The sequence below is a fragment of the Taudactylus pleione genome, unplaced genomic scaffold (genome assembly GCF_031769625.1).
Source record: "Taudactylus pleione unplaced genomic scaffold, aTauple2 ptg000334l, whole genome shotgun sequence".
NCBI lineage: Eukaryota > Metazoa > Chordata > Amphibia > Anura > Myobatrachidae > Taudactylus > Taudactylus pleione.
The window spans coordinates 2,235,858-2,262,529 of NW_028284735.1; the positions used below are offsets into that span (position 1 = coordinate 2,235,858).

The window sequence follows — 26,672 nt, forward strand, 5'->3', positions numbered from 1 at the left end:
GCAGCAAATAAAACAAAGGGGTTTTTGTCATGATTTGATCAAAGCATTTAAGCCTGCAGCCCAGCATCAAGGGACCCCATTTTTCTGCAGGTCCCTAACACTAGCATATATGCCCAGCACATCATTACATTGCAGTTGAATGTACTCACCTCCTAGATACAGAGGGACACATCTATACAGGGGCTGGCTATTAGCCACACCCAACTAGGCCTTTTATAGCCTTAATTGAAAGCTGCCATGATAGCACAAGGCAAATTTTTGAAACAAAACAGAAAAGAAATATGCCCACGCTCGGTTTTACCCATATCATACATGGTACCAGCAGCATGGCAATATTAATGCCATAAATTAATACAAAACAGAAAAACTTTTGCTATCGACGCTAACAATAATATACTGCAAATTTATGTGTGTGCAGCAATCTACTGTAGGTTAATACCTGATTAACACCTGAAACACCCCAGTACAAATAATCTGAGCAATTTTGGAAGGCAATGCACATGTTTGAAAATGTACTACTTTAGGACACACCTCTCAATTAAAAATGTTCTGTGGCAATACCATGTTGTTTTATATAGGTAGAATTTTGCCTAGAAAAGCATTTTTCCATATGTTTGGTCAGTGCCGGAACAGGGTGGCACTGCGCCCTAACCCAGCCCTGCCCCTGAACACAAGACATCATGACATCATACTGAGGGGGAGGTGCCACAGGCACTAGGAAGTTACGCTCCAGACGGCTGTACAAGCTGCAGGGTGCAAGTCCAGATCATCGAAAGGATTCCCCTAGTTATGTCCCTGTGTTTGGTGTGAGTCACTGAAAGCATAAGATAAGGCAATGCTTCTCAAATACAGTTCTCAAAGCCCTCTCACGGTCCAGATTTCAAGGATATTATTATTATTATTATTACATTTTATTTATAGGGCGCCACAGTGGTCTGCAGCGTCTTACATACAGTAAAGGGTACACAGAACATTACATTACAATACAGTAACCAAAATATAAAACAGAACACAAGTAACAATTAGCAACACAATTCTCCATACACAGTATAGCTCTGAATGTGAAGGCTGTCATAGAAGTGCTAGAGAAGAAGGCTGTGAGACAGTGGGGAGGAGGACCCATAATCTAGGGGCAATGCAATGCGACTAAGATGCACCAGGGGACTTCACTGATTAATTTGGATGCACCAGGAGACTTAGACACGTTCAGTTTACTGATAATCGCTCAACTGTGTAAATATCGGCACTGTGTACATCTCATAAGGCCCTTAGTTACATGAATGCAATGAAATTACAATTGCAGCCAACTTGCGTGGCTCTGAGTAAGCTCCACTGTTCAAAATACAAATGCAATCCAATTTGTGACTAAACTGTGCCATGTGTTAAACCACACAGGGGGGTATTCAATTAGGCTGCGAAAAGTCACCGATTATGTCATTTTCGCCTATTTCAATTATCCCCATATTGAATTTCAAAGACTTTTCGCTAGCTCGAAAAGTCTTTGAAAAAAAACAGGGATAACTTTTCACCATGTTTTACATGATGAAAAAAGTGCAGAATTGGGGTTTAGAGGTGCAGGCTTTAAACAAAAATAGCCTACACCCCTGGGAATGTCCTTTAAAAATAAACTGTGTTAAAAAAAAGTTTTTAAAAAAATAGGGACACCCCAAAAAAATGAATACAAAATTTGGGGTGAAAAAAAAAGGGGAAACAATGTTTAAAAATAGGGAAATAGGTTCAGGGGTAGTGCTTTTCTGTATCACTTCTTCAATGTCGGGAAAAAAACACCTGCCGCGGCTATTTAAAAACCTGATTTTCTCCTGCAGGCAAAAACGGGGGTACCCATAGTGATCCCCCATGTCCGGACATCTTTAGGGGGTCCTACAATTATTTCCCGAATATTCCCGTTTTTTTTCCTAGATCCCTATTCGCCGGCTCCCGTTTTCGCTTATTTTAAATTGAATACGGGGATAAAGCGGGCACCCGCCCGATACTTTATCCCCAGAAAAGCTCCGATGTGGAGCGAAAAGTCCAGCACAGACTTTTCGCTCCCTAATTGAATACAGGTAACAGTGTTGTACAAATATACATCTTACATAGGTAATGTACTGTAGTTCAATGAACGGGTACCATGGATGCTGGCACTGGCATTACATGCAGCTGCTGTGTGCAACTCAGACGATAACCTGAGGACCAATATGAGTGAGTTGCGTCATATATCACACCATGCATCACTGTGCTTAATCTGTGACTTTCTACCAATTTCTCTGTAACAAAAATACCTATGCCTAGGACACTATAAAAGATTTTGTGTGGGATGCAGCAAGGGGAAATGCATTTTCGGTGTTTGACCACATTTCTCATATGCACCAAGCCTTGGAATGCGATGCATTCTGGGGCTCGGTTGTGGTGATTAACACCATCTCCTGACGGCGTTTCCCTATAGAAGCCTATGGGCTTCTATCGGGAGAGTGCTGTGAGAGGGATACAATCGGATCCCTCCCAGTACCCCCCACGGCGCGTGCGTCCTTTTGCGCATGTGCTGAAGGACACCAGAGGGGCGTCTGGGTATTTGACCCAGAAGTCCCGCATTCGCAAAGGGCCACTCTTACAGAGAGAGCGGTCCTTTGCGCATTCCTTCATGCATACCGGTGTTACCAACACCGGCATGCATGCGAAGAGAATTCGATGCGTCATGCATATCGTCCTTGTATGCTAAATTCAGGAGAAGGTATGAATGTCCAGGAATCGTCTCTCCCATGGCGGAGCATGAGTCGCGTCAGACATCTCGCACCATATAGCACAAAAAGGATTCTAATGCTAGTGTATGCCGATCCTTAGGCAGCCATGTAAAGTTTTCTAGCTGTTTAAGATGCTCTATGATATTTGACATGAGCACTTTCTTCCTGAGGTGCATGAATGCACCTAGATCTTACACAGTAAAACCCCAATCTACCCAGTTTTAGCCTGCTCATCCCATTAGAGAACCTTTGTAAAACAAGATGCAGTCAGGATACCGGCAGGCGCTATCCCGCCCGCCAATATCCCGACACTGGCACCCCGACATGGGACTAAAGATAGGCGTCGAAATCCTGACGCCTATCGTTAGCTCCACTACAAAATCCTGACACCCAGCCTACCGAAAGAAGAATAATAGAATGAATGGTCTTTATTCCAATTTTAATATTTTTATGTATCTGTGCTCTTTACCTTGGAAATCTGAAATCTAGAAATGTTAAAAGTATCTGAAGAGTACAAAGCTACAAAAATGTTCATGGTGGTACCACACAGGAGCAGCTTATATATACATGAATATTCTTTAGAACAGATATATTTTTCTGCAAGAGTTTTCAACGAAAAAAATAACTCCTTGTGAATATTGCTTACAATTTATGAAGAAATCAACAAACAATGTTACCAATATGCCTCAATTGGGACAAGAATGATATTGAAATCTGAGTGACAACACATCATGAAACATTATCAAGTACATATATCAGAAGTTTGTCAGAGTTTTGGGTATCATACTGTATATTTTGTCTTAAAAATAAATATGATGAAACATCACTTATGATAACTATGAAGAGACTAAAGATGACTGTTCGATTGGTCTCAAAAACCTCAAGGTTTGCAGATGCGATTGCCTATGTATACTGTATATAGCAGAAATTCGATTTTTGAAAACAAATTGCAAATTTAGGTTTCAGACTGACTCTGAATAATGGCCCTCATTCAGAGCCGTTCGCTATTTGCGGTCGTTCGTTCAAAAACAAGGGGTGGCTATTCAAATGATCCGTTCGCACATTGCAGTCTGTTCACACCTCTAAGTCTGAACGAGCGAGCAAAACATACGCTCGTTTATTTGATAAAAACGCCCCCTGGCCGCTCGCACCATACGTCATGTCCGCTATTTATTAGATTAATCGAGTACATCGTACAGCGTATGAACTGCTCGCTATTCTTGTGGTTGGTTTTTTCAACCGCTATTTTGCGAGCAGTTCTGAGTTAAAAAAAAACAAGTGACGTGGTCAATGACGCTGCTGTATTAATTATGCACTCCCTTAAAACGCCTGCGTTCGAATTCCACTCCCCCGTTTTCAAGCACCTTCCCCTGTTACCACCCACATACGCCTCATTCTGTCACTCAAAATAGCAGGCACTCGCTATATAGCGTACAAACGATTTTCGGCCGCACTGACTGGTTCGCGCATGCGTACTAAAAACCGTACGCATGCGCAGATGTGCGAACATCGCTCGGAACGAGCGTACTGCCGCTAGCGAGCGTCTCTGAATGAGGGCCAATGTCTCTGATTAATTCCAGTTGAAATATTTTGTATCAATAATTAAAATATGTATTTATTTGTGTATTACTGTATTGATATGTACTATATGGGAAGAATTATTGCTGACGCATTTTTTCACTGTATGTAAATAAAAATTTTGGAAGTATAATATCAATGTTGTTACTATTGGTTACTATTTCTGTCATTTTATTTTAATGGTCTGCAAATAAAGAGTTATTTAAGTATTAATTGTCTTATGAAGTGCTTTAAAAAACAAAAGCAATACAATAAGATGAATTACAATTTTCAATTTTAAAAATGAACTTCCTAATTTGAGTCTATTTCTCACGTTGCCTTACAGAATCTGAAACTACGGTTGTTCCTATCACCAACACAGGTAAAAAATCTTTAGATGAGAGGAGCTGACCACACATTTTCTATTCACAGACCATGATGGGCTGCGTCATTAACCACTAGAAATACTGTTTATGTGGTGAAGAGAAGTGCGCACCATTGAGTGCACAATCATACATTCAAACCCTTTCCTTTAACTCATTTGTGCACCAATTGGCCTTAGGTGTTAAGAATCAGAGTTACTGAGAAATGTTATGAATATACAGTACCCTTATGAGCCATTTCTACACCACTCTTAATTGGCAGTCCCCATAGTACCTGTAGACTTAAAGGGGGCTGCCACTGCGTTGCTATCTGAGCAGCACCGCATGTGTGTAGGAGACGTAAAAGGAAAAAAGCCAGAGACTTGCTCATGCACACAATCTTCTGACTTCTAGGGGCTACATTGGCTGCAGCCCCTATAAACCCATTACAATTGTCAGGAAAACTTGCGCATTCACATCCCCCCCCTTCTACCTCATGACTTCGAGGGACTGCATAGGCTGCAACCCCTAGGAGCATATTTCAGCTGGCAGAGAGGCAGGGAATTGGAAGCACTTTCCGCCGATCACAGTCCAGACTGCCTTCCAGCATGTGATTAGCAGATAGTGCTTCCAATATGAAGCCACTGCAATAACATATAGGATTTAAAAGACAAAGTTAACACTGACAACAGGCTTCCTATCTGTGTAATAAAATATACAATACTTTAATTTAGGATTATATCTATTATAGGAGAATTTGTTTTCTAGCACCTTTCATTTTACTTCATAAATATTTTTTGTCATTTTCTCACTAGTTTTATAGTTATATTTTTTTCAATACCTAATGAAGTGTAGTGCCATGCAGGCTATTCTGCTCCTCTTATTTGTGATACTGTATAATTACAAGCTCCAAGTAGTAGCATTTCCTCCATTTGATTTTGTGAATTGAAATATTATGCTACAATTCATGTGAAGACACCGCTCTCTTCTTGTTGGCAGCTATTCTCTTGGTAGAAAAATCCACTGCCACTGGGAATGTGCAACAGCTTATTGTATACTGAATGTTGTGGCTGCAGATCTAGTTATATTGTATTATAGACTACTTTTATTGTCCCATTCGCCCAGCCAACGGAGGTGAGGTTTCAGGGCAATTGTCACCTCCCCCTCTGCATTTTCCCATGAGCAAATCTGCAAACCTTTCTGCAACCACTACTTTTCTTGGCGACATCTGTGGTCAGAGATTTCTGTAGTACAAAGGTGAAGAAATGTATATGGGATTGTTTCTGTGATACAGTGATGTGAATGTGCTGGGTGTTGGAGGACTGAGTGGTGTCTTTAGTATGTACCTGGGCCTTGTGGTTAAAGTCAATTTTAAGTCTCTTGCTCTTCCTTTTAGTGGTTTGTAGGTTCTGTGGAAAAAGGGTTAGTGGGCATACCAAAGACAATACCTATTTTGTGAGCATGGCTTAAATGTGTGAGAAAATCCACAAAGCTACCAATATACCTCAACTGGGACTTGAATGACAAAGAAAATCTAAGTAGGGCTGCCACCCATCTGTAATTGCTCCAGACAATCTGGAAATTAGGATATCTGTCCAGAAGGTTAGCAATCCCAGATGGACAGTGTCTGGAATTCACGTCATCCTGCCCTCTCTGCTCTGTCCCGTCTCCCCTGCTCTGTCCCACCTCCCTTGCTTCATCTACTCTGGAGGCAGTAGACATAACTGCTCCTTGTTCTGGAAAGCTACAGTATTTCATAAGCCCCCACTTACAATTACTCTTTATGTAAGTTGTCGTCACTACTACTACTACAATCATAAAATATATTAGAAAAAATGTTTTGTTTTTCATAAAGGCACTTGCCAATTATAATAGTGGTTCTCAAACATGGTCCTCAAGGCACCCTAACAGCCAAGGTTTTAAGGCTATCCATGGCAGATCACAGATGGTTAAATCTAAATTTCTGAGAGCCTTGTTCAGAGGTGGATGCTACTGCATGCACGGCTGCAATTTAAAATTTGCATTTGCGATAACATGAAAATGCTAGTTTCAGCCTTCCCCTTGTGTACTTGTGAGAACCAGACATTGCAAGCCCTGAAACACCGAATTTCAATGATCATGGACAGTGCAAATCTGCCAGTGGTGATCACCATCGGCATTTATGACGCCCTATGGCTGTCGCAGTGTCTCCTTCTGTACTTTCTCTGAACATGTCCTCTGTGTGGCTGTGGTCCTGTGTTTGAGAACTCAATTGATTGACATGCCCGTGAGAGTTCCGTAACATGCCCATGAGAAGGCCTTTTTTTGCAATCACTTTAAGCCGCCTTCCAGTCACCTCCAAGGAACAACCTATTGGCAGATGCCTACAAATTGGTAGGTGCGTAGCAGATGTGAGCAAGTAGGTTAGTCCACATTTTGATGCCAAAAAAGAGTAGGTTTTATTGACGATAACAGGATACAGGTGATAGAACATAAACATCAATATGATAAGGTATCAATCTCTCTTGGGCTAAGTACTGTAAAGCCATACAGCACAGTGTCACTCACAGCCTGACCTTTAAGTCTGGTGACTCAGACATGGGATTTTGTTTAGGCTGGTAAGTCATGCACAATAAAAGAGACTTGTGATGTTATTGTGGCTGATGAATCATGCACAATAACACTCAGTTAAGAGACTACTTGTACCGTTTAACCATTCAACTACATGTCAACACAACCATGGCTTTCCGCCACCAGCTCTGATGGAAGCAATTCCAATGCGCAGCAGCGGTCTCTGCATACACAGTGGTACACATGCGTCATGGGGATTTTCCAATATTTTGTGCAGTAGCAAAAAATCTCTCAACAATGCCCCCCTCAGCAGCTGACCCTGACCCCCATCGGGCCCCTCCAATAAGCCTGGCTATTTAGTATCCCCCTCTCGGCAACCCTGTGTGAAACAGTTACATAGGCCATGCCAAACAGACTAGCTAGTGAATGTTTAATTTCAACTATTGAATCCTTATTCTCAAATATGCAATGAAGTTTGTAATAAATACAGGGCTGTGGTGGGATGAGATATGAGCCTCAAATAGTGCACAATTACTGTGGCATTCATTGGACGGATTTCTCATTCATACTATATGTGTTCAGAAGTCCTCCAATACTTTCATTGGAAAGATATTTGTTTTACAATACAGGCACATGTGATGTTAGGTGCTATTATTGTATATCATATTAGTCTCACTTTTTCTGCTTAGTTATTTTAATAGTTGGACAGCACAAATGACTTAGGAGTCTACGTACTAAGCAGTGATAAGAGACAGAGTGAAAAGTGATAAGTAAGTGATAAGGTGCCAGCCAATCAGCTCCCAACTGCCATCTCACAGGCTGTGTTTGAAAAATGACAGTTGGGAGCTGATTGGCTAGCACCTTATCACAGACTTATCACTTTTCACTCTGTCTCTTATCACTGTTTAGTCCATAGATCCCTGTGTGGTCAGCTTTACTGACTCACAACAAAGAAGTCATGAGTTTAATTCGCTAGGATGTAGTCATAATGTCCACATTGAAAATGCTGATAGGAGAATGTAGACAGCACAATACCAACATGGTTTTAATGCTACAAACTGAAGGCATATATATGAAATACTCAATCATGGCACATCTGTGTAGAGTTTGTATGTTCTCCTCATGTTTGCTTGGATTTCCTCCAAAACATATTGGTAGGTTAATTGGCTTCTGACAACAAATTGGCCCTAGTGAGTATGAAAGTGTGTTTCAAATACTGGTAATAAAAAATAAGGTCATTTTAAGTATTAATTGTCTTACAAAGTGCTTAAAAAAAGAAAGCAATATCCTAATTTGAGTCTGTTTCTCACGTTGTCTTACAGAACCTGGAGCCACTGTGGTTCCTATCCCCAAAGCAGGTAAGAAAACTTTAGATGAAAGGAGCTTGACCACACATGGTTCCATCCTGACAGCATCAGTGCCCAGATAGCCACAAATGTGGGTGGCCACAAGGACAAACCCCAGTAATTCAGGATACATGCCCAGAGCTGTTTATTTTATCGCTTTATTGGTGCAATTAGAACATGATCACACATATGGGTGACTAGTGGTTGTCTCCCAAACTCATATACAAACTGTATAAGGCATGCCTTTTATTAACTGCAAAAATTTCATCTGCCATATTTCAGCATGGGCAAATTCTCCACTCTTTAGACAGTTTGATACATCTCCCCTTCAGTGTTCTATGGATCGCTGGATTCTTCCCTTTACCTGCAGATGTGTCAAACTGAGATGCTCTGGAAGCTTTGACTACCTGGGTGTGTGTTTAGGGAGCCAGTCTGGCTTGACTGGCTCCCAGCCAAGTGAGGTTTGAAGTCACTCTCTTCCTCTCCTTATAGCTGTAGGCCACAGTTGGGCCAGAGTTTCCTTCATGTCAGACATGCTGCCGATAATTCTTACATGGATCACAAAAGCACATGTTCATGCGATCGCTTGAAAACTACCTTTGCGACATTTTTAAGTGCCCCATGTATGGCTCAATGTAAAAAATCTCACATAGAAACATGGGACAGAGAAGACAGGCCCCTCATCAGTTGTGGGCCCCATAGCAGCTGCACCTACGGTAGTTATGTTCCTTGCATAGAAACAGGGTATAGAGGTAGAACCAGATGTTTTCTTTGTATTAAGGGCCTGATTCAGAGATGTACACTAATGCAATCGCAACGGCATTCTCTCATGGATCACAGTTGCTAAAATATGCTAATAGCGTCCAAACCACAGCCAACCCAAGCATAGGGACGCCCACTGCTGCCTTCCCATATCTGTCCGACGATAACAGAGTAAATATCGGTACTATTGACGCAAGGCAGGCAGTCACGCAGCATGTAAGGCAAGTCTGACCAGCCGCAAACACTGCAGCTATCCTGACATGCAGAGAGCTCTCGTGCTGCGCTGGAGAACACAGTGGCTAATATATGCATGCCCACATTAACACTCACAAACTGACTAAGTGTCACTCACTTTGCGAGTGGTTCCTCTTTATGAACGTAATCGCATTGCAGTCGCTGTGCGTGCGCAGAGCAGCGTTTGTGCATGTGCATTAGCAAACAATTGCTTGTTCTGCGACAATATCTGCATTGCATCCGTCTCTGACTCAGGGGTCTACTTACTAAGCAGTGTTAGGTTATAAGGTGCCAGCCAATCAGCTCCTAACATCTCAGAGGCTGTGTTTGAAAAATGACAGTTGGGAGCTGATTGGCTGGCACCTTATCACTTTTCACTCTGTCTCCTAAAGCTGGGTACACACTGACAGATACATTGGCCGATCAATTGATCGGCCAATGTATCTGCTGCCCGTCGGGCAGTGTGTACCCGCGACATATCGCAATGGCTGTGCTGCACAGCCGATGGACAGATATGTCTGTCCATCGGCAGGTGTGTACGGGCGGTCGGCAGACTGCCCATACACACACAGCGGCAGCCCCCACCACGCCCCCTGGTCGCCGGGACCTGCGGGCAGACACAGATGATGCTTGTTCAGTGTGTACGAACAACCATCATCTGTAGATATATCTGTATAGAGTGTACCCACCATAACACTGCTTAGTAAATAGACCCCTCAGGCCCTAAGTCTTTTGACTGCCAGATACATATGATAATGTAACATCTTGCATGCTAATAATCTGATTCTGACATGGTTCACGATGATCATCCTATATGTATGCCAATGAAAAGTACCTCTTATGTCTAATATGTATTAATGTACTAATATGTATTGATTAACTGTGATATGTGTGATAATTTGTGTAGGTTCCAGAAGTGAAAAGAGCTATGGCGTTATTATCGTGGCTGTCATTGTGTGTATTCTTCTGTTGGCCATTCTCGGAGCTGTGCTATACTTCCTTTACAAGAAGGGACGCATTCCTTGCGGACGCTCTGGAAAACAAGATATGTGAGTAGTTACTATCAGATTTACCACACTACAGCAGTAAGTTTTCAACTCCTTCATCCTGCATCAATACCTCTGTCAACTCCCCTGTCTTTCTTTATACTATGGGGCCCATTTATGAACGAGTTTTATCATACGCAATAAGTTGTTGTGTATGATAATGGTGCTCCAGCCAATCAGCTCCTAACTGTCATCTGTTTGAAAAATGCATGCTCTGGCGGCTCCGAGGAATATTCAGTGCGCCTGCGCAGGCTTCTGCGTGTAATGGGTGATGGGATACAAAGGGGCAGAGCTAACATGGAGGTTGGCTTCGAGGACAGGCAAGTTATCCACTTTCCTGTGCCTGTCACGTGAAGATACACACACTCCTGAGATGGCCAATGCGGTACAAGCAGAGGAGGGGAAAGCTGAGCTTTATGCTCCTTTATGAATTGCACCCACCATTGAAATATATGGTGATACGATACACACAGGAGCGTGTGTCCGACTTAAGAAGTAATAAGCTTCTCCAACGATACCTTGCTCTATGATAGATAAACAGGACACTTCACTGCTTCATGAATAGACCCCTATTTATCATACGCAACGAGTTTTAAAACACGTTGCGTATGATCAGGGCCGTAGCTAGGGTAGTGCGGCCGGTGCCATCGCACAGGGCACCACAGGTCAGGGGGCGCTGTTTGGCCTGTCAAATTACTGTTTATTATCATTATTACTTGTAGCTTCCTCTTATTTCATCCCCAGCATCTCCTGGCTTCCCCTATATCTTCCTTGGCCCTTCCCCATGAGGCTATTCCTCTTTTTTGGGTGTATTATGTCCCTTTGAAAAATGATGGGGGCACCAATGCTCTTTCTGGCACAGGATACCAAGAAGTCTAGTTACAGCTCTGCGTATGATAAAACTGGTTGATAAATGGCCCCTTAATTTGTTGAGACTCCAGGTCACATTGGATTCAATATGTGACTATCTGCTACTAGTGTTATCCCTGTCCCTGAATGAGATGACTCATCCTCATACTGTTATATGATACAGTAGCTTTCTCATGCAGTACATCCTGGTATACCTCAGAATTACACGCTACTATGTAACTGTTCTTCTTTAATATTAATTTACAATATTTCTTTTTCCACAGTCCATTTTACAGTTTAACTTATCATTGTACATTTTTCTTTACATTGCCAAAATGGCTTGACTACTTTTGATGTTTGAAAGCTTCCAACAATTATTGCAATGATTCAGACTAGCCGGTGTTGTCCCTACTTTATGTGCCTTTTGGTATGGCATTGTGCCTCACTTAGAGTTGGACGTACAAGATACGTATTTCTGTACTGTGCAGGTGCACCGAAAACTCACCCATAGCAAGATTTTTTGCATATCATAGATTTGTGTCCCCATATGTCTGAAGAGGTAGGGTGTAGTCAGGGGCTGGCTGGCAATTTATAGTCTGGGGGGCAAATGAAATCAAGTGGCCCCGGCTTTTCTACCAGTGAAAGGCAATGGCAAAATAGGCCCTGATTCAGAGCCGGACGCTCTGACCAGATCGCTCGCTCTGAATCAGGGCCCACCTCCATTAATATGGAGCGTCCTCCTGGACGCTCGTATAGCTGTGGGTCACCACCCACAGCATATACGAGCGTGCAGGATGATGGTCGCGATGGTCTTGACCATCGCGACCATCGAACCTGCGAGCAAAAGCCTGCGGTTGGGTTTTTCAACCGCAAGGCCAGGAGTGATTTTGGCTCTATCAGAGCCAAAATCACTCCCACTGACATCACTAGTGATGTCAGTGGGGCCGGCTTCAGACGGTAGGCGTTCCCTTGGGAACGCCTACGTCTGGCAGGCACGCCCCGGCACGCCCACCAAAGGGGGCGTGCTGTCAGTCACCATCGACAGCACGCCCCCTTTGATGAGACACTCCGAGCGAAGGAAAGTCCTTCGCTCGTCGGGTCTCGCGCATGCGCACGACGGAGCTCCCTCCGTCGTGCGCATGCGCAGTGGGGACCACCGACCCACTTGCGAGCGGACAGCTGCTAGCGAGTGGGTCTGAATGAGGGCCATAGTCATGGATTATCTATTTGGGTTGCAATTTAAATGTGTAATGATATATAAAAAATCATTATGTCTAAGAACTAAGACAAATACATCACCTAACAGCCCTGTCTGAGAAACAGACTATTCTATTGACTGATATAAAATATAGGAAGCAATATACAATAATCGCCTCATAGCACCTCCCCCAGCCTCATCAATGTCCACCTCACAGCACCACATACAGCCCTGTTACATATTATCCATTATCGCACAAAGCCGAGCTACCGGCACCTACCTTATAGGTAATTATTACTATGTACACATTTTCTGCTGCTGGGTGTTACAGTGTACATTGCCCGATTCAGACATGCTCGCTAGGCTGCGTTCGCACGTAGCCTGCTGATGTTTGCAATGTGCGCATGCATATAAGAAGCAGTGCGTGTGCGTGAACTAGTCCATGCGATCGGGAAGTGTTCGCACCCTGGACCCGATTCAGACCCGGACGCTATCCGCAGTGCGCTCGTTATTGCCGATGGTTGCTAATCTGCACATGCGTATGCATCGCAGTTCGCGTGCGCAAACTACACAGTGCGTTCGCAGACCGCTCGCTCGCACAGCAAAGTCAGCCCAGCAGAGTGAGTGACAGGAGAGGCCATTTGTGGGTGGTAACAGGGGCAGTCCAGTAAAAACGGGGGAGTGGAGGTGTGAACGCAGGCGTGCCTGAGTGTTTAAACACCGTTTTAGAGGCGTACATAATTAACAGGCAGCATCATAGTACAAGTCACCAGCCATTTTTTTACTCTGTTTTCCTCGCAATGCTTGCAGTAGAAAAAAGCTACCACAAGCCCTGCGTTCACATCCTATAGTGGTCGATGTACCAATGTTTTCACAAACTTCCAGAAGATGAAGTGAGGCAGTGGGCGTCTCTGCATTCGCAAAGGGGAGTCTGCATACACAAAGCGAACGCTTGTACAGGTAAGATGGGCGTGCTTATGCTTTGGCGAGTGATCACTCCCCGCCGCGTCACTTTCAAATATTTGCATACGCATGAAGCGAGCGTACGCTCATAGCGGCCGGGTCTGAATCAGACCCCCTGTACATAGATGCCTCACTAGAATGAGTGACAGGACAAGCCGTTTGTGGGCAGTGACAGGGGTTGGTCGATGGAAACGGGGGTGTGGTGGTGCGAACACAGGCGTGTCTGTGTGTCTTAACGCCGTTTCAGAGGCGTGCATTATTAAGATGCAGCGTCATGATACACGGCACATGGCTGAATTACGCAGTGGTTGCGGTAGGGTATGGTCAGCCACAAGTGCTGCGTATGGGTCCGATGTTACCGATTGTTGAATACACTTCCTGGAGATGAAGTATGTTACTAAGGGAAGGTGGCTTGTATCAGGCTGGTGGGCATCTAAATACATACCGCGATCGCACGCCAAGACATAATGGGCCTGCTAATGTCTTCCCGTGTGATCGTGGGATTTGCATACTTTGGCAGCTGACGGCTGCGTGCGAACGCATCTAGCGAGCGAGTCTGAATCAGGCCCTCAGTGCACAAAGGTAGAACCACAATAATGCTGGGGACACGCTATGCAATATTTTGTTCCTACAACCGACAAACTATATATTGTTAAGTGTGTCGGCTCATATGTACACAACAGATATATCGCGTCTGCTATGAAGCATGACAGATGCAATATATCATGCACATCTGCCAGCATGTACGAGCGACCCACCGACCGACCCATACACTGGCCGCAGGAAACGCAGACACTGACACCACAACTGGGCAAGCAAATTTAAATGCCCATACAGGTGTGATGTTTGGTCAGACATATTGAGCGTCCCATTGGTAAGTGTGGATGCTTACCAAAATCGTCCGCTCGGCCTGTGGGTCTGTCGCTTGATTGGGCCATCGGCATAGTGTGTACCCATTATTTTACTGTGATTGTGATATTTGGGAAAGTAGTCTATATATTGGTCCGTTAGACATGCCTCAGAGGGGAACATGTCTGTAAATCAGTGCAAAGCTGTCACAGCCCACCAGTCACTGGTCACCAAAGCGGGGTATGGTGGTGTGCCCAGTGCTGCCCAGTACTATCATGTGCCCAGTGCTACACAGTACTATATTGTGCCTGAACTATGGTGTGTCTAGTGCTACACATTACTATGGTGTATCCAGTGCAGCCCAGTACTATGGTGTGCCCAGCACTTTGATGTGAACAGTGCTGCACGGTACTATGATGTGCCCAGTGCTGCCCAGTACTATAGTATGCCCAGTGTTGAATCTTACCTGCTGTCAGTGTGGACCCAGGTGCGCATATCCCCAGCCCATTTCGTCCATTGTGTGTGTATATATATATATATATATATATATATATACAAAGTCATAAAACCACTGCACTCGCCACTCCTAGATTTGGGGTGCATACCTGCACTCGCCATTCCCAGGCCCAGACCACAAAACTCAGCACTCACCATTGTTAAATCACTCACATAAATAATGGGGTTTTGGTTCATGGATTGATCAATGCATCTAAGACTGCAGCCCACATCATGGGACCCCATTTCTCTGCAGATCCTACACTATCCGTCATACTTACGGGAAGCTTGTTTGGCACGCTATGAGCAAAGATGTAGCAAGACACATCTCTATCCGCTTGTTCTATTACCTATTATTGAGGACCCGTTTGAGAGAATACTGTAGCTATGGATTTGGTTGGACCTCTAATAAAGTCTGCCCAGGGTCATCAGTATATTTTGGTGGTAATGGATTACTCTTTACTCTTCCAGATATCCAGAAGTTATACCATTGTACAGTACGTCTACAAAGACAATTGCTAGGGAACTAGTACATATGTTAAACAGATTGGGAATACCTAAGGAAATCCGAATTGACCAGGGTACCACATTTATGCCAAGAATCATGAAAAGGTTGAACAGTCTGTTTAAGGTTGTTCAGCTAAGGACCTCTGTGTATCACTCAGACTGATGGTTTAGTGGAGAGGTTTAACAAAACGTATTTGTTACCCTATTTATTGCTGGCTTTTAGAGAGGTTCCACAATCTTCGATGGGGTTCTCACCTCTTTTTATTTGCTGTATGGGAGACACCCAAGGAGATTGCTGGATATTGCAAGAGAAACATGGTAAGGGGCAACGCAGTCCTTATAAAACTGTCGGTGAGCATGTTTCTGAGTTGCAGGACTGTTGGTGAGCATGTTTCTGAGATGCAGGACTGTTGGTGAGCATGTTTCTGAGATGCAGGACTGTTAGTGAGCATGTTTCTGAGATGCAGGACTGTCGGTGAGCATGTTTCTGAGATGCAGGACTATTTGGTGAGCATCTTCCTGAGATGCTGGATATTCCCTGCAGCGATGCAGATAATGAGAGAGCTTTTGGAACCGGCCCAACAGGCAAATCAAAGGGTGTACAATCGTAATGCCTAATTATGCACATATGCTCCATGGGACAGATTCCTTTTTTGGTTCACACAGTACAGTAGACAGTACATTTTTTCCCAAGTAGCAAGGACCATTTCAAAACATAGAAAAAGCGGGTGAGGTTAATTATAGGGTGTACCATCCTGGGAAATGAAAGCCTGAACAGATCTACCATGTACTGTAAATCTTATAAAACCTTGGAAAAATAGAGTAGCTCTGTCAGCCACACAGGTGCCTCCAGTAACAGAAGTACTTTTGGTTCCTGAAGTAACAATATCTAAAACCCTCTCAAATTTTTAACAGCATGAGGCTAAATAATTTCTTGTAAGAAATAGACTGTTGTTTTACCAGGTATGTCAGAAAACAAATGTCATTAAACATGACAATCACAGAACCAGTGGTTAAGGTTACCCTAAATCCCTATAGAGTACCAGAAGCCCATTGGGAAGCAGTGTCTAAAGAAATGTAAAACATTTTGGAATTAGATATAACTGAAGACTCACATAGTGAGTGGTTAAATTCCATTATACTCATTCCGAAACCCGATTGGTGCCTATACTATTGCAATTTCTAATGCATCGAGTGGATGAACTTATTGAAAGATTGGTAACAGCATGGTACTTAATCACCCTGGACTTTACCAAAGGTTACTGCCAAGTGTCGTTGACAGACAAGAAATCTCAAAGGTTGCATGACAGATTGGTCACCAGATGTTGGCATACTTACCTACTCTGCTTTCTTTGCTCTGAGAGATGCAGGAAGTGCATTAGAGAAATACAGGTTAGAGCCAGGTTGGCACAAACATGGCATTATCTTGCTGTGCCCTAAAATCTGCCTCTTGCAACAACAAAACACCCAGTTCAGCCTTAGGTAACACAGCTCCAGCCACCACATATAGTGTACAGTAATCCAAACCTTGAAAAGTGCTCCTGCACTGCTGAAATAACAGGAGGATATCTCACTCCACTATAAATGTATCTTTTCATCTTACACTGCCCTTTCACTTACCAAACAAGATGCTTTGTTTTTCTAATATACACTGACTTCAAACTTCAGTCTTCTGTTTGCTACCTTCAACTCTCTGCCCACCCTTACCCCATTCTAGTCCATGATTTTGACACACACTTAAAGACAAAATCAACATTATTTGTAAAAATATTTACTCATGTTAAATCTTGCGCACCCCGAACACTCTCTCCTGTATTCTCCAATCCAATCTCAATTTAATTTCTCCAGTGATTAAAGATGAAGTTTCTGCGCTAATGATCTCACACAACAACCTTGACCCTATTCCTTTCCAACTTCTCCAATCCCTTTCATCACTGCATGGTCACATCTAGCTCACCTCTTTGATCTGTCTCTGTGCCTGATTCAGCAAGGAATGCAGTTGCTTATACGAACGCAATCGGCTGATTAATTCGAACTGCGCATGCGTACGAATCGAATTGCACGTGCGCGAACCAGATGCTGTGATCAGGACGGCGATCGCAGAGGCTACGCATACCCATGGCAGAGTGATTGACAAGAATTGTCATTTGTGGGTGGTGATGGGGGTGGTCAGGCGTGCCAGTGCGTCTCAATGCCATTGCAAGGGCGTGCATAAATTAGCCACTGCGATACTAGACGCCGCCTGAGGCCTCATAGCGTGCGCTGAAGTAAGCAATTCCTGAGTGAGGTCTGACCTGCATTAACTGTGCGCAGGGGCATTTTAAGAGAGGAGGGGGCCCATGTTCAGCCTCCGTTTGGGCCCCCTCGTCTCTGTCAGCGCACTAATCGCTGTAGATTCTGGCTTCATGTCTCCAGCAAAATGGCGCCCGTGCCTACATTCCCGGGAACATCTTTTCTGCGCATGCGCAGATCACTGGGAAAATGGGCGCCACCATTTTCCCAGTTAGTGTTTGCTGCTCTGCAGCAAGTATAATTTAACTATGGGAGCAGGGTGTGCACCCCCCTGGACCGCACACCTTACATCCACTCGTGCTGTTAATGACAATAAAGTATTCTATTCTGTTCCAATCCTAAAGGCAAATTTCTCGACCCAGTCTCTTTCTCAAACTACAGCCCTATTTCTGTCCTCCTTGTTGCTTCCAAACCACTTTAGTGACTTATGTACAATTAGATATCTCACTCTCTACTCTATTCTCAATTCACTGGTTCTGCCCACAACATTCCACTGAGACTGCACTCACAAAAGTTATCAATGCTCTACTTTCAGCAAAGTCTAAAGCTGGGTACACACTAGATCGATGGGTTTGGCTGAACCGCCGATCTATCTAATGATTGGTAAGTGCATACACACTTACCAATCATTCTGTCGATGTGTGTCAGCGCTGAAATCACAACTGGGTGGGCATTTAATGTGGCCTGCCCAGTTGAAAAGCCATTTACCATTGGGTCCCTGAGGCAAGTGTACGGGCAATCGGCGGGTCGCCTGTACACACCAACAGATGACTGATATACTGTATCTTTCAGATATATTGACATCGGCTGTGCTTGCAGGGACGATCCGATAAGTCTGTGAATGACGTCTTTCACAGACATATTGGGTGTACACACCCGACGATGCTCTATAGATATATTGGCCGTTTAATGGAACGGCCGATATATCAATCAGTGTGTACCCAGTATTAGGGTGACTTCTCCTTTGGACATCTCTGCTGCTTTTGACATTATTGATCACCTTCTCCTCATTCACACTGTGCAGTCCATTGGCCTCCGAGACACAGGGCTTCATTCAGAGGCGGCCGTACGGTCTACGACCGCACGGCCACCTCGATGTTTGTCCAGTGCGCATGCGCACGAGGGAGCCAGCTCCTTCGTGCGCATGCGTGAGACCCGCTACGACCAACAGCGCCGGTCGTAGCGGGTCTCTTTCCAAAGGGGGCAAGCTGTTAATGTTGATTGACAGCTCGCCCCGTTTGGAAGGCGGGCCAGGGGGGTGGCAGCCCAAACGGAGGCGTTCCCATGGGAACGCCTGCCGTTTGGGGGAGGCCCCACTGACATCACCAGTGATGTCAGTGGAGAGCTTCCGGCTCTGACAGAGCCAGAAGCTCTCTGGGGCTTACGACAAGTGAGACCCTACCCTAGGGTCTCGTCGTAAGCCGCGATGGTCTATGACCATCGCGACCATCACCCTAGCGGTCGTTAGAGCTGTGGGTGTAAACCCACAGCCTAACAACCGAAACAGAGGCGGCCGGTCAGGATGCAAGCGGCCGCCCAGTTTCTGAGCAACCGCTTGCATCCTCCGACCGCCTCTGAATGAGGGACACAGTTCTTTGCTGGTTCTCTTTCTACCTATCAAACTACTTCTTTAGTTTCTCCACCTCTGACACATCATACATACACTCCACTCCGACTACCTGTTGGTGTTGCACCTCTTTTCTGCTGCTGCTCCATATCTGCTACACCACCTTAGATATTTCTACACTGGTCCTTCAGAATCTAATTTAAATTACCAACCCTACATACAAATCCTCAATGGTACAGGTATGGAAGATCTACAGTGTCTAGATAGACAGTCAATAGGTTGACACCAAATGGCCAACAGGCAATAAGTAGACAAGGTCAAAAGGTTGACAAAATCAAATGGTCAACAGTTAAAAGGTCGACATGGACTAAAATCGACAGTCATATGGCAAACAGGGTCAAAAGATTGACACAGAAAAGGTTGTGTGTCATTTAGATTTTTAGGGTTAGGGTAAAAATGAGGGTTAGGTTGGGTTAGGCATAGGCACTAGGGGGAGGGTTAGGGTTAGGCACTAGAGTTAAAATAACAAAAAAAAAATGTGTCAACCTTTTCTGTGTTGACCATTTGTGTGTCACCCTTTTGACCCTGTCAACAATTTGATCATTTTAACCTGTTGATCCTGTCTACCTATTGCCTTTCGATCACTTGGTGTCAAACCTAATGAATGTCTATCTAGATAGATAAAGATAGATCGATAAAGATCTAAATACTGTAGATTATCAATCCACATCCATCCTCAACAATAACACCCCCTCATATATCTCATATCTCAGCTCAGAACTCTCTCCCATTAAGATCTTCTTCTGACCTTTGCCCCATCCATGGTAACCACCTCTCACTACTGCCAACAAACTTCTCTCAGGTCTCTATCCACTTACTGTATGGAATTCCCAACCATGCCCAATTAGACTGTCCCACAGACTGCAAATCTTTAAATGCTCTCTGAAAACCCATCTTTTCATTAGAGCTCACTCTATCTTAACTTTTACTCGCCACACTAAAGCACCCCCACAGCTGTAGCACAGTACTGTGGCACCTTAAAAAATCAGCAAAACCAATAATAAAATAGGCTTTCCCATGTGAAGATGTGGGGTTGCTCTCACTGGAAAAAAGCCAGTCTATCATATCACCTGTGGGGCTTACAACTGATTTAAGTGAGAAAAAGTCCTATTGCTGGTGACCAGTATAATGGTTTTTCACCCTGCGATAAATCACCCCAATAGCATGGGCATATCTATAATGGGTGCATGGTGTGCCTGGGTTCAGGGGAACCCACAGTGCACATCCTGCACCCATTCACAATACTTACCTCTTCATTGGTGCCGCAGATATAACTGGAAACATAGCACAGATGCCATGTTTCTGGAGATCTGTACATGCACACTATCACCACGGAAAATGAGACCTGCGCCATTTTTCTAGCTATCGGTACATGTCAAGTGGAAATCATCTGGTCAGAGGGGGGAGGGGCACACAGACTGCACTCTGGCCCTGATTCAGAGCCGGACGCTCTGACAGAGCGCTCGCTCTGAATCAGGGCTGGGCTATTTTTTTTTTAGAACGGCCTCCTGGCCGCTCGCATAGCTGTGGGTCACCACCCACAGCTATAGCGAGCGGCCAGGAAGATGGACGCGATGGTCAAGACCATCGCGACCATCGGGCTTGCGACGAGACCCTTGTGGTAGGGTCTCGTTGCCGCAAGCCCCAGAGAGATCTGTTAGAGCCGAAGCCTCTCCCACTGACATCACTCGTGATATCAGTGGGGCCAGCCCCAAACGGAGGCGTTCACATGGGAACGTCTCCATTTGGGCAGCCACTCCCCCGCCCTGCCCACCAAAGGGGGCGTGCTGTCACTCAACATCGACAGCACACCCCCTTTGGTACGAGACCCAGAACGACGGCTTGCCCGTCGCTATCCGGGTCTCGCGCATGCGCACGATGGAGCCGGTTCCGTCGTGTGCATGCACTCTGGGCCACCATCGACCCGTTTGCGAGCGCTCAGCGCTTGCGACCGGGTCTGAATCAGGCCCTCTGGCCCTACCCTAACTTGATCCACTGCTACCCATTTGTACAGTGCTTTAGAAATAGTTACTGATAATAATGGTTTGTTAGCCTCCAGAAAGGTTTTTTTTCTCTTAAAGTGTGCTTATCATTTTATAACACATTTCTTTTTCTGTATATTTTTGTTTAGCACAAAGGTGGGTGACAAAGATAAAATTGTTGTGGAAATGAAGCCAGACTCACCAGCTGAAGAATCTGTGCTACTTCCTGGACCTCAAGAAAAGCAGCATCCAGGAGACCAGGTGATTTATTCTTTGGAGGTTAAAGCCACACTGAATATAGTGATCTGAGATTGACGACTTGCTACAGGGCACCATTACTTGCCCCAAGCCTCTTTTCTAGTGTATTAGATCTAAGGGCCTGATTCTGAATCACACACTGCTGCTTTAGTCTCTTTTGCCACAGTCACGTGTGCAACTTTATGCGAATGCTATCATCCCTTTCCGTAGTGTTCAAGTGTGCACATGAATGTGCAAGAACTGAGGCTACCACTTTTTTGTGATTTTTACACACGCAATTTCGTGAACTTCGACATTGCCTATGAAGCAGAATCAGGCCCCAAAGGTGGATACACTCCTGACTCATAAATATCTGCAGATCGACTGATCTGCAAACTGTGTAGAACATATGTTCTGCATACCGTCTGCCCGATTCGTCGTAACTGATGTCACAACTGTGCGGGCATTAACATGCACCCGTCCAGTTGAGCTGTCAATCACCACCAGCCGTGTAGCAAGTGTACAGATGGTCGGCTGACCGCTGGTACACACAGCATGATGCACCAATATATCAGGAAATATACTGGGTATCGGCTGTGCAGCACAGCTGATGTGATGTGTCTATAAACTAAGTCATTCACAGACATTTCGCTGGTACACACTGGCCGACGCATACACAATATATCAGCTGTTCAATTGAACAACCGATGCAATACTCAGAGGACCTCATTCAGAGTCAGTCGCAAGCGCTGAGCGCTCGCAACCGACTCAATGTTTTGGTCCTGCTCACGCGCAGCAGCCGCACTGCGTGTGCGCAAGCCCCAGAGCGAGAGAGAAACTCTCTCGCTCCGGAGCTCACTACAAAAAGGGCGGCTGTCGATTTTGATCGACAGCTCGCCCCGTTTTGTAGGTGGGGCGGGTGGAGTGGTTACACAAACGGAGGCGTTCCTGACGGAATGCTTGCCGTTTTGTGGGTGGCCGCACTGACATCAGCAGTGATGTCAGTGGGGAGTTTCCTGCTCGATCAGAGCAGTTAGCTCCCTGGGGCTTGCGGTTGCCGAGACCCAACCTTAGGGTCTCGTCGCAAGCCCTGATGGTCGCGATGGTCTTGACCATCGCGCCCATCACCCTGGTCGGTCGCTAAGCTGTGGGTGGTAACACACAGCTTAGCTAGTGACCAGGAGGTCGCATAGAAGAAAAAAAAGCGCCTGTCTCATTCAGAGAGAGCGATCGCTTCTTGCGACCGCCTCTGAATGAGGGCCAGAGTCAGAAGAGAGAGCAGCAGGTTCTATAAGGAGAGCTTGGTTTACAAAAGCTCAAAGAGTGCTAGTGTGAAACCAATCATGAGGGTAAAAGTGCAAAATGTTGCTACAGATGTGTCCTCATACACCTAGCCGCGAAAGCCTTGTGTGAGTAAGCCCCTGTCTTAATCACACTGCACACACAGCAAAACACCACTCAATCAGTACCAAAGACATCGGGCTGTGACTTTAACCAAACAGGAAGTCGTTTTAAATATGTACAGAAGCACAACGGAACTTGGCGTGAGAAAAAGCCACAGCTGCTGCATTGTAGCACTTCATATACAGATTCAGACCCATTTGCACACAGATGTACAAATGTATATCACATTAATCCGTGCAGTCTCGTGCACCAACATCTTTTTTGCAGCTTTTTTACCCGAAAATGCGTCTTAGGCCCGTATTCAATTTGAAGCGTTAAGTCCGGATCCGCATTAAGTTACCGCCGATGAGGTAATTATCGCCTGTTTTTGTTTTACCCCGTATTCAATTTGAAAGATTTTCCGCCTCAATACAATGTAATAGGCAGTAAAGTATCGCCTATGACTGTCAGGCAGAAAAAAATGCAGAATAGGGGTTTTGGGGTGCAACATTTTGGGAACCCCCATGCAGCCTTCAGACTGTCCCCCAAAGGTAATTTGTGTCAAAAAAAAAAACTTAAGGACACCCCAAAATTTGACTTTGAAAAAGGGGGCGAAAAAAAAAATGTTGGGGTACAAACTTAAAATCTAGTGAACTTGACTCTGGGGGGGGTCCCCAAGTATGCCCCAGGTGTTTTTTTGATTGCAGGTGTTTGCGGCAGGTGGATTTTTCACGATTTTTTCAAATTCACTTTTTCAACTTTAAATATGCTGACCCCCATTTTCAAGTACCCCAAATTTGCTGGGATAAGTTATTTTCTAGAAAAAATACTCCTAAATACTATTCTGCATCAGCTATAGAAAAACGCTATTTAGCAGCTATTGAGCCCATTTAAAAACACCAAATACCTTCAGCAAGCCAAATCAGGGGGTACCATAGTGAATCCCCATGTCAGAGCATCATTTGGGGGGTGAAAGGGTGATTTCCCCAAAAATTACAGTACTTTCCGCTTGTTACAGTATCGCCGGGGGCCGTTTACCCCGTATTCAATTTGAAAGTATGTGTAAAGCGTGCACGCGTGCGATACTTTAATGCCTACAAAACAGGTGAAGTCGGCGTTAAGTCCGAGCCGTGTTAACAACGCGGCTCGGCTCAAATTGAATACGGCTCTTAGTCGGAATGCAAGCCATTTTCGGGTCAAGAAGTTGCATTAAAGATGTTGGTACAAGCCTAGTCACACGGAACCTGGTGCGCCAAGAAAGGCTGTGTTGCGTGACTGTGGCAATAGTGTATGAGGACACATCTGTACATCCTTATTGTATCAAAATACAGGACAGTACATTATATGAAAACATTCTTATATTGACAAACATGCATATTTTAAGTTTGTTCCAACTTAAATTAACATCCAGTGATGTCTTTTATTTTTCTCTAAAAAAGGAAAAATACATGGATCTAAGAAATTGAGTCCCCTGGCACATTAGATTGGACCCTGAAGTGACCTCCTGTGTCTCCAAGTTTATCTGTAACTGTGGCTATTTTGAAGAAATAAAATCCACCAGAGGTCGCCCTCATTATTCTGGTGCCAGGACTCTGCTGGCATGAACATCTTTACGTTAAACTGTACTTTTTGCTTCAACTGGGCATTCTTTTATCATATGGACATTTTACACAATAGGTATCTTTGTGACCTCCAGCATACCTGCATAACTGCTAGATTTGGCCATTTGTGGTACAATCAGGTAATCTAATTTGGGGCATCATTGCACAGTGGGCCTGATTCAGAGATGGATGGAATTGCACAGCCGCACACAAGCGCAATTCTATCCATTTAAAATGCAAATGCAGAAGGAGGTGCCAGACACCTCCTTGCTGCATCTGCGTGGTCACAGCCTGGGATCACCATCGGAACAATCACGACCATCGGTCCCTATTGTTGTCCCTTAGGCCCCAGGCTGCGGTAGCTGAAGCTTACCGCTGCCTGACCGGGTCCTGGCAACTTGCAAAGCCAGGAAGTCTGTGTGCACCCACGCAGACCCTGGCCTCATCCCTCCAGGAAAACAGTGGTGTCACGTCCCCGTTTCCGAGAACGCTGCCCAGGAATGCTCCCACCCTGCCTCCTAAACGCCGCAGTCTGTCAATCAAGCTGCGGATGTGAGGCTCTGCGAGCGAACTCTCAGACGGAGGGCTGCACATGCGCAGTACTCCTACCGTCGGAGATGTGCGCTAACCATCGGGTTAGCATACATCTCTGATTTTGGCCCAGTGTGTACAACGGAATTGGTTCTAGATCAATATTCTATATTAACTGATTGCACTTTCATTTTTGTGCAGTTATTGGCTTACCAAGATACATGGGCTTTGGCACATGTAATGTTGCGCTTTGACATGTGTAAAATCTTCATGTTTTTGGTACCAAACAATAATAAGGTTATCTACCTAGCAGCGTCTTCGACCATCACCTAAGGTGAACATACAGTAACTGTTCCATAGTTCAGTGATACAGTATATGGCTGAAAGCCCTGCTTATTTGGTGCAGAGGTAGCTTGTTATTATTTGAAATTGGACAAAATGCTGCATCAGTGCTTACAGTATATCACCTTTGTAAGCATCATTGTTTGAATAGCAGCAGGTAAAGTGTGTGGTGATACAGCCTTATTACTGTGGCAGTCTATCTTCATTGCACATACTGTACTGTACAGTAGTGATGGTTTGATCTGACCATATGAAGGTTAGCTTCACAGATGGTAGCACTGTATATGGCTACCTTTGACTCTTCTGACACTAATTTTATACTCAGGTGATGTAAAATGGTTATTTTGGGGGAAGGGTAGGCACTTATGATTAAGCACAAAGAAGACTGCACAACTATTTATTGAGTTTTAAGCTTTACTAAAATCACCTATTGAAAATAAGCACTGACAATCCTTCATTCTTCACACTACATCTCTTTATATAGAGATTGCTGTGACCCCCTTGGATTATTTCTTCATTCTGCATTAACAGGTCACATAATTACATCCTCAATAGTTACATACTGTATGTGTTCAAATCAGGGTAATAGGGGGCATATTACAATATCCTTAAAATAGTACATGACCACACATTTCAGGGACTGTCATATCAATGTTACTGCTCGCCATCAACTGCACATGCTGAGAAGAGTCTCTACAGTATATATTATATATATAAACTTCTATATATTTGCAATGGTTTGTGTGTAAATTTAAGGGATCTAATATTGCTTTGCCTATGTTTTTTTAAGTATATAAAAATAAAGAAACCTAATCTGAATAGCTATCTTTCTGTTGCAGCACAGACATATTTCATTGACTTGGCAATGGAAGACATTTATACAAATAACTGTATGTAACAATTTTTTGTCCAAAATACACTTGTTAAAAACATTGATTAGCTCCATTCAGTTGCCCAAGGGGTGCCGAGAGGGGTGGGGAGCGGGTACAGGGGGGGAGGGGCGGAGGTTTCAGTCACCGCACCGTAGGGATGGACATCGATGGTCGATGTTTGCCGACAATCAATGTTTTTCTTCCAATGTTAGTGTTTTTACCATTCGATGGCAGCATTCCGATTTTTGCTACCATCGAATGGTAATCATTCAATGGTGTTGCGATGGTGGCTTCTTTTCTTTAAAAACTAAAAGCTCTGCCTCCCCTGGCTGCTGTGTGCTGTGGG

At 44.5% G+C, this 26,672-nt stretch overlaps 1 protein-coding gene across 1 annotated transcript in view; it reads left to right on the forward strand.

Annotated features, from left to right (window-relative positions):
- The window catches only part of MCAM (melanoma cell adhesion molecule), a 279,907-nt gene extending 253,634 nt beyond the window's left edge, over positions 1-26,273 (forward strand). The window contains exons 13-17 of the mRNA XM_088443798.1: positions 4,645-4,680; positions 8,533-8,568; positions 10,460-10,601; positions 21,510-21,621; positions 24,420-26,273. Coding sequence (XP_088299924.1) covers positions 4,645-4,680; positions 8,533-8,568; positions 10,460-10,601; positions 21,510-21,621; positions 24,420-24,446 — 353 coding nt within the window. The 3' untranslated portion in view covers positions 24,447-26,273. The remainder of the gene's footprint in view (positions 1-4,644; positions 4,681-8,532; positions 8,569-10,459; positions 10,602-21,509; positions 21,622-24,419) is intronic.
- The last annotated feature ends 399 nt before the right edge of the window (positions 26,274-26,672 follow it).